Source organism: Eucyclogobius newberryi, unplaced genomic scaffold (assembly GCF_026437365.1).
Source record: "Eucyclogobius newberryi isolate DKJ021-1_F unplaced genomic scaffold, fEucNew1.0.hap1 SCAF_5, whole genome shotgun sequence".
Classification (NCBI taxonomy): Eukaryota; Metazoa; Chordata; class Actinopteri; order Gobiiformes; family Gobiidae; genus Eucyclogobius; species Eucyclogobius newberryi.
In genome coordinates this window covers 39058413-39076911 of record NW_027316167.1, presented here as the reverse complement: position 1 = coordinate 39076911, position 18499 = coordinate 39058413, and the positions used below count along the sequence as shown (strand labels likewise).

Below are 18499 nucleotides of genomic sequence, written 5' to 3'. Positions count from 1 at the left end.
CTTCACAGCAGGAAAAATGCATTAAAATCACAAAGAAATCACAGAAACAGAAATACGATAAAATTAACTAAACAAAAAACACCTAGCCACAAAGGGTAACGTGTTTTCGGAGTCCAACTCCTTTTTAAATCAGTCCAACTGATTGTCTAAACTAATGAAATCACATAAAAGAGAAGAGTGCAAATAAAAATCCTTTCAGTCATATGCGCAGCTAAACAAACAAAACAGCTATCAAGCTAATGAACTATCAGCCGCTATTGTCCCTGACTCACACTTTCTTTTCTCACTGTGTAACTGATTACACCGGATGCCCTGGGCGTTATTCTTGGATGAGAGTTTCAAAAAACAGAGTCTAGATGACAACAACTGAATATTTTTCTACAATGGAACACTCCTGGATGAATGAGGGATTACACTGACACAGTGGTCCCTCCATTATCACAGGAGTTATGTTCTGAAAATAACCCCCACAAGGCAACATCTGTGAAAAAGTCATCATTATTTGTTTTAACAACTAGGCCGCAGTTTTTTTATTACGTGGTTTACGGATTTTGGCATTGGTAGAACTCACGCTTCAAGTGTGCAGCCTTAGTCACGGCAAAACGCGCTGGAGAAAATGTGGTAAACGGGTTTAAAATGTGTATTTGCGATATAAAGTTTGCGCTGCACGTAGCAGACGTGTCTTCACATGCTCTTCTAGGACCGCGCGCAGGGACGGAGCGGCTCCGTCACAGACTCCAGCAGGATTTTGACGAAAAATTGCTTCACGCGCTCTTATCTTTTGACTTAATACCGCTTTGTATAGTTCATTTGAAGCTATTCTGCGTTGTCGGCAATACTTTTATAAAAAAAAAAAAATCTAATAATGTATTCTATTTATATCGTAGAAATCAATAATTTAAGTGCGGGGGATCCGTAAACCAAGTAATAAAATAACTGTGGCCTTATTAGAAATGTTTTAAGGTTGCAAAAGCTGTGTTCTCTCTTCCACGATGATCACTTTGAATTTGTTGTTCACATACGCGTCCGCTTCAGTGGTGTCCACAGACGCGGCCTCTCCGTGCAGAGGAACAATTTTAAAGGAATAATAGAGGATTTTTCGCCGATTTGAGAACTCAAGTGTCTGTTAGTCCCTTTTAAAAGAAAGACGTACATAAGACTCTCATGTGCTTTTGTTCACTTCCTCCAGCGGCGTCACAGAAGCACAGATCAGACTGATATCAGCCAAACGGACCTCACAGTCGACACTTTGTTCACGATCAGCTGTGAGTGTGCTCTAATATCCCTCTCTGTCCTCAGTCTGTCCGGCTGTAACCTGACAAACAGCATCTGTGGTCCTCTGGCCTCAGTCCTCAGCTCCTCCAGCCTTACACACCTGGACCTGAGTCTAAATGACCTCCAGGACTCAGGAGTGGAGCTGCTGTGTGATGGACTGAAGAGCGCCCCCTGCAGACTGGACACTCTCAGGTTAGATCAGCTTCACTTTGTACTTCCAGTTGGATTGTCTATTAGTCTATTGACATTTCCATTCTATTCACCTTGATTTGCATTTAAAGTTATTTTTTATGAGTAAGTTTGGGTAATACAGTTGTCCCTCGATTATTAATAGTTACGTTCTAAAAAAATAACCCCCACCAGGCAAAATCAATAAAGTAGTCATCATTATTTGTTTTAACAATTATTATAAATGTTTTAAGGTTGCAAAAGCTGTGTTCGCTCTTCCTCGATGATCACTTTTAATTTGTCGTTTGTCGTTTGCTTCAGCGGTATCCGCAGATGAGGATTTAAAGGAATAATAGAGGATTCTTCGCCGATTTGAGAACTCAAGCGTCTGTCTTTCCATTTTTTAAAAATAAGCATGCGCACACTCACCACACTCACCCCCCACCCTCCTGTTGTTTTCCGCTTCCCATCAAACCTTGTGCGTAAGCACCTACAGCTTCACTGCTACATGTGTGTTTGTTTATTAGCGCGATGGATTGCATCATCTCTCGTCAGATACAGATTTCCATCTCTTCTGAGCTCGAACACAGTCTTTCTCTGAGGTCATTTTCTACTGTAAATGAAGGAACTCGCTAAACACACTCCGGCATATCCACCACACATGTGCAGCCAGGGAAATGTGCTGCTATCCTGGGAACGAGCCTGTAGGTGTGCAGTAGCACGCAGGGAATTATTGACATATGGAGAACTACTCGGCTGTCCACGCCACGAGGAAATGAGACTCAGATTGCGCGCCAAAAATCATCTATAATTCCTTTAAATCCAAAGCGTTTCTTAAATTTCTCAAACCAGCCATTGCTGGCATTAAATGGAGAAAACTTACAAACAGCATTTCAGTCACACTGCCAGCGATACATTTGGCAAGCTGTGCGCATTCTGTAGCTACTGTACAAGATTGACAATAGTCTACAGTCCCTTAGCCAATCAGAATGCAGGAAACAATGAGCTGTAAAAAAACAAAGAAAAAAAAACACTAAAAAATCTGTAAAAACAGCAAGGTGGTGAAATGTGAAGCTTGTTATAGCGAGGGACAACTGTACTGCAATACTAATATTTACTGTTTTTGGGCAGAATAAATAACAATTTATTTTCCACAGATTGAGGACTTGTGGCCTGTCATCTCTCAGCTGTGGTCCTCTGGCCTCAGTCCTCAGCTCCTCCAGTCTCACACACCTGGACCTGAGTCTAAATGACCTCCAGGACTCAGGAGTGAAGCTGCTGTGTGATGGACTGAAGAGCGCCCCCTGCAGACTGGACACTCTCAGGTTAGATCAGCTTCACTTTGCTCTTCCAGTTGGTTTGTCTATTAGTCTATTGACATTTCCATTCTATTCACCTTGATTTGCATTTAAAGTTATTTTTTAGGAGTAAGTTTGGGTAATACAGTTGTCCCTCGATTATTAATAGTTACGTTCTAAAAAAATAACCCCCACCAGGCAAAATCTGTAAAGGAGTCAGCATTATTTGTTTTAACAATTATTATAAATGTTTTAAGGTTGCAAAAGCCGTGTTCTCTCTTCCTCGATGATCACTTTTAATTTGTCGTTTGTCGTTTGCTTCAGCGGTATCCGCAGATGAGGATTTAAAGGAATAATAGAGGATTTTTCGCCGATTTGAGAACTAAAGCGTCTGTCAGTCCATTTTTTAAAAATAAGCATGCGCACACTCACCACACTCACCCCCCACCCTCCTGTTGTTTTCCGCTTCCCATCAAACCTTGTGCGTAAGCACCTACAGCTTCACTGCTACATGTGTGTTTGTTTATTAGCGCGACGGATCGCATCATCTCTCGTCAGATACAGATTTCCATCTCTTCTGAGCTCGAACACAGTCTTTCTCTGAGGTCATTTTCTACTGTAAATGAAGGAACTCGCTAAACACACTCCGGCATATCAACCACACATGTGCAGCCAGGGAAATCTGCTGCTATTCTGGGAACGAGGCTGTAGGTGTGTAGTAGCACGCAGGGAATGATTGACATGTGGAGAACTACTCGGCTGTCCACGCCACGAGGAAATGAGACTCAGATTGCGCGCCAAAAATCATCTATAATTCCTTTAAGTCCAAAGCGTTTCTTAAATTTCTCAAACCAGCCATTGCTGGCATTAAATGGAGAAAACTTACAAAGAGCATTTCAGTCACACTGCCAGCGATACATTTGGCAAGCTGTGCGCATTCTGTAGCTACTGTACAAGATTGACAATAGTCTACAGTCCCTTAGCCAATCAGAATGCAGGAAACAATGAGCTGTAAAAAAACAAAGAAAAAAAACACTAACAAATTTGTAAAAACAGCAAGGTGGTGAAATGTGAAGCATGTTATAGCGAGGGACAACTGTACTGCAATACTAATATTTACTGTTTTTGGGCAGAATAAATAACAATTTATTTTCCACAGATTGAGGACTTGTGGCCTGTCGTCTCTCAGCTGTGGTCCTCTGGCCTCAGTCCTCAGCTCCTCCAGCCTCACACACCTGGACCTGAGTCTAAATGACCTCCAGGACTCAGGAGTGGAGCTGCTGTGTGATGGACTGAAGAGCGCCCCCTGCAGACTGGAAACTCTCAGGTGAGACACTCCCATCATGCACTCTGCCCCTAGTTTCCACATAAGATAAGATAAGATATTCCTTTATTGTCCCAAATGGGGAAATTTCATTGGTGCAACGCAGGTAGATACAGAGGTAGATACAGAAGAACAGATCACTTATAGGAAGTCTGAAAAACACTTTCAGTAGATGAGTGTACATGAGTGTAATGCTGTGTGTCTTTAGGCTGTCTGGATGTCTGGTCTCAGAAAGGGGCGTGGCTACTCTGGCCTCAGCTCTTAGCTCCACCCACTCCCATTTAAGAGAGTTAGACCTGAGCTACAACCATCCAGGACCCTCAGCAGAGAGACTGACCGCTCTACGGGACGATCCACACTGCCCCCTACAGTCTGTCAGGTGAGACCACACTGCCCCCTACAGTCTGTCAGGTGAGACCACACTGCCCCCTACAGTCTGTCAGGTGAGACCACACTGCCCCCTACAGTCTGTCAGGTGAGACCACACTGCCCCCTACAGTCTGTCAGGTGAGACCACACTGCCCCCTACAGTCTGTCAGGTGAGACCACACTGCCCCCTACAGTCTGTCAGGTGAGACCACACTGCCCCCTACAGTCTGTCAGGTGTGGGTCCTGGTTCAGGGGTTGGTCCAGGTTCTAGTCTAAACTAGACTTGTGTTTTCCAGGTTGGATCCTTCTGGAAAGCGCTGGATGGTTCCAGGTCCTAGAAAATGTGAGTAGTATTTTATTTGGTACAACTTCACATGTAGAAGACTTACAGCTGTAGATCTGATGTTTTTATTTCAACTTATCGACACATTTAGAGGTTTGACAAGCAGCAACTTCCACAAACATCAGAGTGAAACTGTATCACTGGAGGAACTGTCCAACTTGACATTTGAACTAGGGCGATCTTTACATTTATCTTTATTCTCCTAATCTCACAGGTAAATATGATAATACCTTATTATTATAACACAGATTTATGATAGCGTCTTCTTTATCCTGAGCTTTGGTCCTCGTACTCGCCTGTCGTCATGAATTGGATTTGGAAACATATTGTCCTGCTCCGAGGCCTCGGCCGCCGCTCACACTTTGCCGTCTGTTTGTGCTGCAGTTTGTGGCATCTGTAGTCAAGGGGTAAATGCACAAGAAGATAGTCCGACAGTGTGAAGTCCTGCTCATGTTTGCTTTCATGTGACTGTCATTTCTTTGGGTGATTCTGCACACAGCGCCTCTAGAGGCGAGGGGAAGTACAGCACTATAATGTTAGCTGGAGCGATAAGTGCATCGTGAGCGCTAACGACGCAGCGACAAGAATTATATGTTGTAATTATTGTCCCGATCGGACCGAGTCTACTCGATGTAGACTTTATATAATACACCACAGACATCAAGTTGACTTTATTAAAGTCAAGTCTTCTTTACGAGGACTTTATATTATACATGAATCAAGACAATGAGTTTATATTTATTTTGTTAATTATAAGAAATAAAAATGTATTTTTTAATATCCAAATCAATATACTATAACATTTTTACCGCATTTCACCACTAGAGGGACTTCTTCTGCTCTGAGAAGACTTGGCTGATGTTCCACAAAATAGTGCAAAATTAAATCTGCATTTTAATCGTAAACTTTTGAACAAATCTCAAGAAACAACATTAAGTCTGAACAAATATGAGATATAAATGTTAAATACTATAGTAACATCACACTCACCATCAAGTAAACACTTTCAACAGTGACAAATAAATATTGCAAACTTATAAAATACAGTAAATAAAAAGTGCAACAAACTCTTGACATTTGTAGAGTTGTATAAAGACTAGTCAGTGAGTGCCTCAGGGTGAAGAGCAGCTCTGTGGCTCTGATGAGGAGCAGCTCTGTGGCTCTGATGAAGAGCAGCTCTGTGGCTCTGATGAGGAGCAGCTCTGTGGCTCTGATGAGGAGCTTGTCTCTGGAAGCAGCTCTTGAAGAGGCGGCTCACTCTGGGGGAGGTTTGGCTGTGCCACCTTTGGAAAGAATCCGTTTGACTGTCCACAGCTGGAGCCGTGAGGTCACTGTTCTGCTGCTGGTGTCACTGTTCTTCTGCTGCTGCTGGTGTCACTGTTCTGCTGATGCTGCTGGTGTCACTGTTCTGCTGCTGCTGCTGCTGCTGGTGTCACTGTTCTGCTGCTGCTGCTGGTGTTCAGTTTGTCCTGAGGCTGGAGTTTGAGGAACACATGTTTTTTGCTGGTGTTGAAGCTGAAGTGTCGTCTCTGCTTCTTTCTTTGCTTGTGTTGGTTCAGTCAGTGCCATTTGCTCAACAGTCGTGGTCTTCACTGCTTCCACGTCAGCTTCCTGTATATACTTGGTTCTAAACCATGTTTAGTACATTGTCAGTGGAGTCGTCACTACATTTGTCATTCAAATATGCAGTGAGCGTCTTCTTGATGTGCTTTGTGAGGTCGTCCTGGTTTTAACAGCTCTTCATTGAAAAGGTGCAGCACTGGTTTGATGTAAGAAACACTCACATTCTGCTCACCAGATGTGCAGCAGTAAACTCAACAAGAAATGTTTCCTCTATGACCTGCCAGGTTAGCACAAGGTGACGCGTTTTCTGAGGAAAGTCCAACCCCCGAGCCACTTGATTAGCATAGCCACTAGCATTAGCCAGCTGCTAACGACCTGAAACAAACAGATCAGCCTCAGTCTGGAGAAAGTTCTGTAACCGGACCTATTAGTGACCTCTGGACCTCAGTGAGAGATTATTAGTGACCTCTGGACCTCAGTGAGAGTTTATTAGTGACCTCTGGACCTCAGTGAGAGATTATTAGTGACCTCTGGACCTCAGTGAGAGTTTATTAGTGACCTCTGGACCTCAGTGAGAGTTTATTAGTGACCTCTGGACCTCAGTGAGAGTTTATTAGTGACCTCTGGACCTCAGTGAGAGTTTATTAGTGACCTCTGGACCTCAGTGAGAGATTATTAGTGACCTCTGGACCTCAGTGAGAGTTTATTAGTGACCTCTGGACCTCAGTGAGAGTTTATTAGTGACCTCTGGACCTCAGTGAGAGATTATTAGTGACCTCTGGACCTCAGTGAGAGTTTATTAGTGACCTCTGGACCTCAGTGAGAGATTATTAGTGACCTCTGGACCTCAGTGAGAGATTATTAGTTCATGTCGCTTGAGCCCTGGACACAGCAGACGGGACAAACGATGTCTTCAAAGGTTGTGTTCTTGGTGTCAGTGAGAGGAGGCTGTTGCTGCGGTTACTCCTGAGCCCACATTGTTTCATACAGAGGTGTTTGGTGTTACTCCTGATGCCCTGGTCCTCCTCCACCACAGCTCCCACAGACTCCACCCTTTCCCCCGTCACACAGACACATGTATGTTTGAGTATGGGATCAGAACTTGTGACTAGATGGGCTCCATACAAGTGAATATGGTCCTCACGTGGTCCACACGCAGCGGTCACTGCTAATGTTAAGGCTGAAGTCCAGAGCAGCAGAAACACTGAGGAGCTGTGAGTACAATGTGCCTGGGCACCATCGGCTCAGCTCTGCAGACGTCACATGATCTATCAAATCAAATCAAATCAAATTTATTTATAAAGCACAATTCATACAACTGCAATTCAAAGTGCTTTACAGTGTTTAAAACACAATTTAAAACAAGTAATGAGGTAAAAACACAATGCAGTTTATACAAATGTAAAACAATGTACATTAGAGTAAAGTAAAGAATAAAAATAATGTAGTATTTAAAATATTAAAAAGCAGGTCAAATCAGTCATAGGCGCGGCTAAACAAAACAGTTTTTAGTTTGGATTTAAACACAGCCGAGGCGGGGCCTGTCTCACGACTTCGGGGAGGCTATTCCAGACCTTTGCCCCATAGACCTGGAACGCAGATTCTCCGTGTCTGGTCTTGGCTCTGGCACCAGCAGGAGGCCGGTCCCTGAGGTCCTTAGAGTCCCAGGTGGTTCATATGGCACCAACATGTCCGAGATGTACTTTAGTGCTAGGCCATGGAGAGACTGTTACACAAGTAGTGCTGTTTTCAAGTCTCTTCTCTGAGCCACAGGGGGCAGTGCAGAGACCTGAGAACAGGACTAATGTGATGGTACTTCCTGCTATGCTCTTTTTCTCTTCAAAACCACACGTTTATTACTATTTATTCTGTTTTTATGTCAATTAAAGCTGAAAATAAAGAAGAAATAAATAAGAGACACTTTTGAATGTGGCTGATTTCACCACTAGATGGCGCACTCAGAAGACATGTCTTGTATTAATGTAAGAAATGTGTTTGACTTGTTTTTGTTCCTTTCTACAAATAATAATGGATTCATTTTACAAAGAGATATTGAAGTGTCTCAATCATTATTTAATATGACGCAGTCTCACGTTTGGACCTTTGACTTTTTTAATTGAATGTAAGACACAAAGACATATTGTATCAGACACAAATAAACACTGATATGTTTATGTCAGAGACAGAATTAAGCTGCGTTTGACATATTAACATTTAGAACTATATATTAATATATCATTTAATATGAATTAAAAGGTCCAAACAGCTTTAGGGCAGAATAAATAAATAGTGGGAAGAATCACACTAATATCACTAATAACTCTTTGTAATAATCAAATATGATCTGATCACTTTTCATTATAAATGATATTCACTCTCAGCAATATTCAGCAGAGTTTTGTTATTGAGACTCGTAGTTCTAGTGAAAAATCACTACAAATAAATCAGAAGGTAATAAATGTGAATTAGTTTTATTTTATTTTTCACATAAATCTCATTTATAAACTTGAACGTTGAAATGACTTGACATGATTGACATGTTCTTGTTAAATCTGTAGTTTTGCTTGTGAGAGTTTGATCTTTGTGTCACATTCAGAGTTCCTGTGGTGACCACTGGGGGCAGTGTTTCTGGATGTTGACCACCCCAGATATAAATATAAATCTGATCCTAAATCAATAAAGTTGTGTATTTTGATAGTTCTTCTACAATCCATGTGTGTGAGAGACTTAAGAGGCAGTAGACGAGTCAAAGGAGTCAAAAGTCACTTATTGGTGAAAGAAGAAGGCTAAAGTTCAACAATCTGGTGTCTCCACAACATAGTAAATGTGCTGTACTTTGACTTGATAGAATCTTGTGTTTTTACAGCCGTGTGTCACGACCGGCTCGTCTCGCTCCGTGAGGACTCGGGAAATGCGTGTGCCTTGAAGCTCCTGTCTAAAACAAGTCTAAAACTAAAGTAAAAAGGGCCTAAAGAGTCTTTTAGTTGGAGCAAATATCCACACTGTGTCCACGGACATCTCCCCTGAACACCCCGCCCACTTTTAAAGAAACTGTCAATCATGTCATTTCAACCTTCATCTTTATAAATGAGAATTGATGTAAAACATCTGTCTGTTGGTCCAAGTCTTTGAATAAATGTGGATTTTGAGAGATTCCAAAGCAGAATGTGTAACGTCTGTGTCAAAAACATCCACATTCACAGGTGAAGAAAGCACAGTTTAGGTCGTCCACTAATGATTTATTCACAAATATATAAATGCACGTCTCATTTGACCTGCATCAATCCATAAATGTGTCTGTCACTGTGCTGTTTAGCCGGTTTAACTCCTCTCTCACATCAAAGACTCTGCAGACACGTTGTCTTTTAGCAGGTTTAATGATATTCGAAAAGGTAAAACTGAAAATAGACATATTTAAAATCAAAACATGTCCATTACAATACATATAAATAATAAACTAATCCACATATATGTATACAAAGTAGACTAGATGACGCAATATTGATGGCTACGTGGTTAGCGTGTAATTAACATATTGCAGAGATGAAACAGTCAAATTCAATACTGAACACTGGCTTATAGAAAATAGCATAAATGCAGCTGTTGTGCACGCGTACAACATTACATACCGGCAATGCAACCTCAAAATAAAGAAATCTGCGATCTCCAAAAGCAGCCAAAACTGCGTGCGGCCGTGCCTGGTGCCTTCATGGCTCGCTGTTACTTCCGGTTAAATAAAATTTTGTTTTAAACATGTGCTCTACCTGCGACATTTAAAGTGTCCACTAGATGGCGGCATAAGAAAACAAATGCAATGAAATTAAAGCATAGATCAAAATATGCACTTTTAAACTAAAAACACAACATTAATGCATAACAGAACACTCCCCGTCTGGCGTGATTACATGCCACTATACACTTAGGAAGGCACTAATACAACAATTTCAGAGATTGGTCGCGTAAAAACCTTAGAACCATCTGATTTGGCAACTTTAACCTCTACTGTACGGACTTTGCCATCTTTAGAAGGAAACACTTGAGTAATGAGTCCAAGAGGCCATTGGTTTCTGGGTATTTGATTGTCCTTGAGCACAACCGTACTCCCAGGTGTTACATTTGGTTGTTCAGATTGCCATTTACGGCGTGGCTGGAGTGTAGGTAAGAATTCTTTCCTCCATTTGTCCCAGAAGGTGTTTGACAGGTGCTGGACCTGCCGCCACTGATGCTTATAGAGGTCCGCCACTGAAAAGTTGCCCACTGGCGCTTGAAGTTGGGCCGATTTTTGAGTAAGCAAAGTTGCTGGAGTAAGAATAAATGGGTCGCTAGGGTCAACTGAAACAGGAACAATTGGCCTAGCGTTTATGATAGCTGACACCTCTGACATAAAGGTGACCAGAACATCATGAGTCAGTTTAGTGTTTTTGAGCTGGAAAAACATTGTGTCCAATATTCTCCGAGCAAGACCGATCATCCGTTCCCACGATCCGCCAAAGTGAGAAGCGTGTGGTGGATTAAAAGTACATGTACATCCCTGTTCTTTCAAGTAGGTTAGTACAGCTTTGTCCATGTTTGAAGGGATTTTAAGTTCTTTGCATGCACTGACGAAGTTTGTACCTCTATCCGACCGAATGGTTTTGACAGGTCCTCTAACAGCTAGAAACCGTCTGAGTGCATTAATGAAACTTGATGTATCAAGTGACTCAATCACTTCGATGTGAACCGCTCTTATGCTTAAGCATGTGAAAATTACAGCCCATCTTTTGTTTTGAATAACATGTCCTCTGGTTCTTTTTGAAGACACAAACCATGGACCAAACACATCAATGCCCACATTTGTGAATGGGGGATCTGTAGAAAGGCGGTCTGGAGGGAGGTTAGACATTTTCTGTGTGCTTAGCGGAGCACGAAGTCTTTTGCAAGTTGTGCAGTTAAAGATTATTGTACTAACCTTCCTTTTGCCTCCAACAACCCACCAACCTGCAGCACGAACAGCTCCTTCAGTGAACAGACGACCTTGATGATGAGTTTGTTCGTGGTAGTGTCTTATGAGAAGAGCTGCCACGTGATGGCGACCAGGAACAATGAGAGGGGTCTTTTCGTTTTGATTCAGTTTTGAGTTAACCAAGCGACCACCTACTCGCAAGAGTCCATTTTCATCCAAGAAAGGGTCTAAGTTCTTTAAAGGGCTGGTTTTGGGAAGTTTTTCTTGGTTTTGTAAACACTTGATTTTGTCGGCGTACACATCCTGCTGCATTGCTTGAATCACAACATCTTGCGCTTGATTAAACTCAGCAACAGTGAGTCCTGTTTCGCAGTAGTGCCAGCCATTGCACTGTTTAGGTTTGCGTGAAGCTAAACTGAAATTGTGGATGATGTGCAGTAAACGAGCGAGTGCACGGGTAAGTGATTTCCAAGACGAAAACTTTGTGAATCTCTGAGAGCCGAGTTGATTGGAACAGGTAGTGGTTTTGAGAGTGGATACCTGTGGTCTGACTTCTGAGTCAGTGCTGGGCTCAACGAGGTCATATGTGTCCGTGGGAATGCCCTGATTTTGCACCAGAATGTCTGGGCCAGTGAGCCAGTTACTTAGGGGTAGTTGGTAAGCAGGAACAGAACGAGTGGCGTGGTCTGCGGGGTTCTGACTGCTGGGTATGTAAAACCACTGACTGGGCTGAGAAGAACGGTGGAGTCTGTTTACACGGTTACTAACATAGACATAGAATCTACGTGTCTCGTTATAGATATAACCTAAAACGACTTTACTGTCCGTGTAAAATGTGCAGTTATCTAGTTCAATGTCTAGTTCATCTGAGATTAGGTCTGCAAGATCTACTGCTAACACAGCGGCGCAAAGCTCTAATCTTGGGATGGTCTGATCAGGGCGTGGAGCTAGCTTTGCTTTACCCATCACAAAGCCCACTTGGCAGTTTCCTACTGCGTCTGTGACTCTAAGATAGGCTACTGCTGCAATGGCCTTAGTAGACGCATCTGAGAAGATGCACAGTTCTTTCTTTACAGCAGTAGAAGGTGAAATGTCTGTGTACACTCTGGGAATCGACAGCTTTGACAATTCTTTGAGTGAGTTTTTCCAGAATGTCCAAGTTTCTTGCATTTCTGAAGGCAATGGTGCATCCCAGTCTCCGTTCTCAACAGTGAGTTCCCTTAGAATCCACTTTCCCTGTATAGTAACTGGCGCTACAAAGCCTAAAGGATCGTAAAGGCTGTTAATTGTTGATAAAACACCTTGCCTAGTGAAGGATTTCATCTCATCTGAAGTATTGAAGGTGAAACAGTCTTTTTTTATGTCCCAAAGAAGGCCGAGACTACGTTGACTGGGGACAGAATCGGCTTCAAAGTCTAAATCTTTTAGGTCTTTAGCATGGTCTTGGGACGGGAAAGCTTCCAAGACTTCTTTTCTATTGGTTGCAATTTTGTGCAGTCTCAGGTTTGATTTTGAAAGTGTGTCTCGTGTTCTTTGCAAAAGAGACACAGCTTTTTCAACAGTAGGCAAAGATTTAAGTCCATCATCTACGTAGAAGTCCCGTGTGACAAACTGCTGAACATCTGGATCACATCCACAGCGCAGAACGGACTGATGCAAGCCATACATGGCAACCGCTGGAGAAGGGCTGTTCCCGAAAACGTGAACAGTCATTCGGTATTCTGTAATGTCTTTGGAAAGGTCATTGTCACGGAACCACAAAAAACGCAAGTAGTTCCTCTCCTCCATACGAACGTTGAAGCAATAAAACATTTGCTCAATGTCTGCGGTAAACGCAACAGCATCTTTCCTGAAGCGCATGAGGACTCCAAGTAGTGAGTTGTTAAGGTCTGGCCCTGTTAACAACATGTCATTCAAAGACACGCCTTCATGTTTGGCACTGCTATCAAAGACTACCCTAATCTGTTTGGGCTTCCTTGGGTGATAAACGCCAAATAGTGGCAAATACCAACATTCTTCTTCATCTTCCAAAGGAGGAGCTATTTCTGCATGTCCATTTTGAAATACTTTGTCCATAAAGTTTATGAAATGCTCTTTCATTTCTTCCTTTCTTTCAAAATTGCGGACAAGTGACATTAAGCGTTTCAGTGCTTGCGGCCTGTTGTTTGGTAGTTTCTGACGTTGAGATTTGAATGGCAAAGGCGCTGTCCAAGTACCATTTTTGTCCTTTGTAAGTCCTTCCTCCATTGTTTTTAGAAATGCCTTGTCCTGAATGGAGGGCGCAATGTAATTGTCAAGTTTGGTTTGTTTGAACAAATTACATCCTAAGTGGTCGGGTTCACATGTGGTGCTGTCACCGAGCTGAGTGCTGACACTGAAAGGAATTTGGATGTCACAATGCTTTTCTTTAACATGGTATACATTTGGGCATGGCTCAAACACTGTGGGACGACCTTTCTCAGTGGCTTTGGTGAAAAGAGTGTTTACTGCCAAGGTTTTGTGGACATCACCTAAACACACGTTTCCTACTATGACCCATCCCAGGTCAAGTTTTTGCGCATAGGGTGCATTGTGAGGGCCACTTATCTGTTTGCGGACTTTGTGTACTCGTACTACGTCCCGTCCGAGGAGCATTAGTATATGAGCGTTAGAGTCCAAGTCAGGGATAAGATGAGCTACAGGTTTGAGGTGGGCGTGATGCATGGCCGCACTTGGAGTAGGAATCTCACATCTGTCATTTGGGATGTTTTTGCATTCAATGAGGCTAAGCAGTGGGATTTGGACTGTGCCATCTAAAGCTTCCACTATGTAACCAGTAGCTCTCCTACCCATAGCCTCTTTAACACCTGCACATGTTCTAAGTGAATAGGGAGAACTAGGACCACAGTCATTAAACAACTCAAAAAACTCTGGGCGGACTAATGATCTGTTACTCTGTTCATCATGAATGGCGTAGAGTGGTACTGCTTTGTCTGGACAGCCTGCAGGGTAAACTTTTACGAGACAAATTTTAGAGCATGATCTACCTGCCTCATTCTCACCACAAACCTGAGTACATTTTGTCATTATCTCCTCAGGCCGTGCGTTATCTGGCTCCCCGCCGTGCTCTGATGCCGGCTCTGAGTTTAGCTCTGGTTCTGTCTGCCATGGGGCTAGGCCAGGGTGAAGTGCAGCACAATGTTTTTCATTGCCACACTCGGAACACTGGAGTCTGACTTTACAGTCTTTGGCTATATGCTTGGATGAGGCGCAGAATCTGAAGCAAATATTGTTTTCTTTTATAAATGTTTTTCTCTCGTCAAGAGGTTTCATGCGAAAGGTTCTACATTTTGTTAAAGGATGAGCCTTTTTGTGAAGTGGACAGAGTTTCTCACTGTCTGTTTTTTTGTATGCATGGGTTTGTAAATCTGGATTGAAGCCCATGCCTACATCAGTTTTGTGCACTGATATTTCTTTTTGTCTGTTTGCTTTCCAAGGGGGTTTGTCTGGTTTGGGAGCAGCATCTGTGTATGAGCTGAACTGAAAGCTAGGGTCATTCCTAGCATTGGCCTCTTGAGCGACAAAGTTCACAAAAACCCTGAATGGTGGATAAGTGACACAGTTTTGACGTTTGTATGTTGTTCCAACTGTTATCCATCTTTCCTGTAAGTTAAAAGGAAGCTTTTGGATGATAGGATTTACACCTCTGGCTGTGTCTAGATATGAGAGGCCAACAAGGTCTCCTTCAGCTTTAGCACTCTCGATTTCCATTAGTAGGTCGCTGAACTTTCTAAGTTTCACATAGTCTTTAGATGTGATTTTTGGAAATGAATCTACTCTTTTGAAAAGGGCATCTTCAATCGCCTCAGCTGAGCCGTAACATTGTTCAAGTCTATCCCAAATCATCTCAAGACCTGCTTCAGGATTGTTTATGTGTATGGCTCTGATTTGCTCCACATGTTCAGCGGATTCTTTGCCAAGCCATTTTAACATCAAGTCCATTTCCTCACTAGCTGTCAAGTCCAACCCTCTGATAGCACTGTTGAAAGAGCGCTTCCACGCTCTAAAGTTTTGGGGCTTATCATTAAACTGGAGAAGTCCTGTTGCAACTATTTCCTACCTGATGAAGTCAGTTGCATTACTATCCCTCTCTTGGGGAGGATTGAAATGTGTTGGTGCTGACACCTTGTGGGTCCAGTTGGTATTGCCAGGTTTAAAAGGATGGGAAAAGGCACTAGCTGGAACATACTGGGAATAGTTGCCATTTGGAAAAGAAGCATGTGGAGTTAGATAGTTGTTGTTATCATCTCCTCTAGGTTGTAACAACGCATTGCTAATGTGCTCCTGCTTGAGTTGCATTTGTGCATCATTGTTTTGTAATGGTTCAAAAGTGCCACCTTCACCCTTGTTCATAAGTGTGGCTTGGTCCTTGACATACTGTTCTGTGCGCTCGGCTTTTTCGTACCGAGTTGGATGGCTTTGAGCGTCTAACTGTGAAGCAGCGGCTGCCTCTAATGCCTCTGCTTCTGCTATGGCTGAGGCTAAATCTTTTTCCTGCTGTAATAGCTCAATAGATGCTTCGAGTTTAGCTTTTTCTAATTTCAAACTCATCTCTTTTTCTGCAAAGTTGAGACGGGCCTTTGCTGCCTCAGCTTTTGCTCTTGCCTTGGCAGCTGCAGACCCTGTTGATCCAGCTTCAGACCGGGTTTTATAGAATACAGACTTGTTGGATGGAGCCTTGGCGGATGTTGCGTTGCATGGCGTGCTGTCCGACGATGAAGCCTTGGTGGATGGAGCTTTGTCGGCCATAGTTGCGTTGACAAAGTGACGATTGATGGAACACTGCTGAATGCCTTGCTGCTTGAGGCGTAGTAGTGGTCAGCGTAGATTCACTCTTGTCGCAGGGGGATGACCGCAGAATCTTCTGCCTGGATGCTGCCGTTTCACTGTGCTGTTTAGCCGGTTTAACTCCTCTCTCACATCAAAGACTCTGCAGACACGTTGTCTTTTAGCAGGTTTAATGATATTTGAAAAGGTAAAACTGAAAATAGACATATTTAAAATCAAAACATGTCCATTACAATACATATAAATAATAAACAAATCCACATATATGTATACAAAGTAGATGACGCAATAATGATGGCTACGTGGTTAGCGTGTAATTAACATATTGCAGAGATGAAACAGTCAAATTCAATACTGAACACTGGCTTATAGAAAATAGCATAAATGCAGCTGTTGTGCACGCGTACAACATTACATACCGGCAATGCAACCTCAAAATAAAGAAATCTGCGATCTCCAAAAGCAGCCAAAACTGCGTGCGGCCGTAACTGGTGCCTTCATGGCTCGCTGTTACTTCCGGTTAAATAAAGTTTTGTTTTAAACATGTGCTCTACCTGCGACATTTAAAGTGTCCACTAGATGGCGGCATAAGAAAACAAATGGAATGAAATTAAAGCATAGATCAAAATATGCACTTTTAAACTAAAAACACAACATTAATGCATAACAGAACAGTCACAGTGAGTGTAACGCTCTGAAGCTGTGGACCACTTTAAAACACTATTCTGCATTATTCATATTTAAACTGTCGTCATGGAATTAAACTGGAGCCAAATTCAGCTTTGTGTTCTTCATGTTTTATAAAGGCACAAGATCAGACTAAACTAAGGCTCAAAAACATGAAATAGAAGAAGATCAGATCGGTATCGGATCGGTATCGTAAAGAACAAACATTAAAGATCAGTATTGGATCTGGAGCCACACAAACTGAATGGGGACGTCCCAATTCAAAACACTGATGAGGTTTTGAGCCAAACTAAACATGTTGAAGCTGATCACACATGAGCTGAGCCTCCAACACCTCATTATCATTGATTTACCTTTGAGAAGAAACAGCACTTTCACTTCACATTTACTCTCACCAACCTGTTTAAATCATCACATTTTAAATGTGACTTTGTGTTTCAGATTATTGTGAGTTCACTCTGGATCCAAACACTGCAAACAGAAGACTCCATCTGTCTGAGGACAAACGGACTGTGAGACTCTGTGAGTCACGACTAGTTCCACATCATGAGGACAGATTCACACACTGTCCTCAGGTCCTGGCCTCCTCCGGCCTGAGGGGGCGCTGTTACTGGGAGGTGGAGTGTGAGGAGGACGTTGATGTAGCAGTGAGTTACAGAGGAATCAGACGAAGAGGATGGAGTGGTGAGTGTGGGTTTGGACTCAATGATCAGTCCTGGAGTCTGAAGATCCAGGAAGGAGAATATTCTTTTATTCACAATAAGAAAGAGTTTAAGTCAAGTTTGAGAAGAGCTGGACACACCTCCAGAGTGGGCGTGTCCCTGGACTCTGAGGCTGGAGCTCTGTCCTTCTATGACGTCCTCTCTGATGGAGAACTGTCCCACCTCCACACCTTCAGCTCCTCCTTCACTGAGCCTCTGTTTCCTGGGTTTGGACTGTGGAGGTCAAACACGTCAGTGTCTCTGGTGGAGCCGAGGACACAGCGCCCCCTGGAGGACACTTCACTTTGAGCTTCATGTGCTCCTGTTCGTCTGGTCTCACCACAAACATAAACACATTTAGAACAAACATTTAACTTTAATGAGCATTTTATTATTCATATTATTTTGTCGAGCTGCAACTGAGATTATTTTAGTGTTCGACGAAACAAATAATTATATGTTTCACATCAGAAAGTTTTAAACACATTTTAACCAAATAAAACTTGATCAGATTTATGTATAAAGTATGCATTAGTGTATTAAAGTGTACACAGGGGGCGCTCTTCCTCTCACAGACACAGAGGGCGCTCTTCCTCTCAGAGACACAGGGGGCGCTCTTCCTCTCACAGACACAGGGGGCGCTCTTCCTCTCACACACACAGGGGGCGCTCTTCCTCTCACAGACACAGGGGGCGCTCTTCCTCTCACAGACACAGGGGGCGCTCTTCCTCTCACAGACACAGGGGGCGCTCTTCCTCACACAGACACAGAGGGCGCTCTTCCTCTCACAGACACAGAGGGCGCTCTTCCTCTCACAGACACAGAGGGCGCTCTTCCTCTCACAGACACAGGGGGCGCTCTTCCTCTCACTGACACAGGGGGCGCTCTTCCTCTCACAGACACAGGGGGCGCTCTTCCTCTCACAGACACAGGGGGCGCTCTTCCTCTCACACACACAGGGGGCGCTCTTCCTCTCACAGACACAGGGGGCGCTCTTCCTCT

At 43.1% G+C, this 18499-nt stretch overlaps 1 protein-coding gene across 1 annotated transcript in view; it reads left to right on the top strand.

Moving 5' to 3' along the window:
* LOC140380755 (NACHT, LRR and PYD domains-containing protein 12-like) overlaps positions 1-17948 on the top strand; it is a 51376-nt gene extending 33428 nt beyond the window's left edge. The window contains exons 9-14 of the mRNA XM_072464655.1: positions 1300-1467; positions 2601-2768; positions 3901-4068; positions 4274-4444; positions 4731-4777; positions 17238-17948. Coding sequence (XP_072320756.1) covers positions 1300-1467; positions 2601-2768; positions 3901-4068; positions 4274-4444; positions 4731-4777; positions 17238-17806 — 1291 coding nt within the window. The 3' untranslated portion in view covers positions 17807-17948. The remainder of the gene's footprint in view (positions 1-1299; positions 1468-2600; positions 2769-3900; positions 4069-4273; positions 4445-4730; positions 4778-17237) is intronic.
* The last annotated feature ends 551 nt before the right edge of the window (positions 17949-18499 follow it).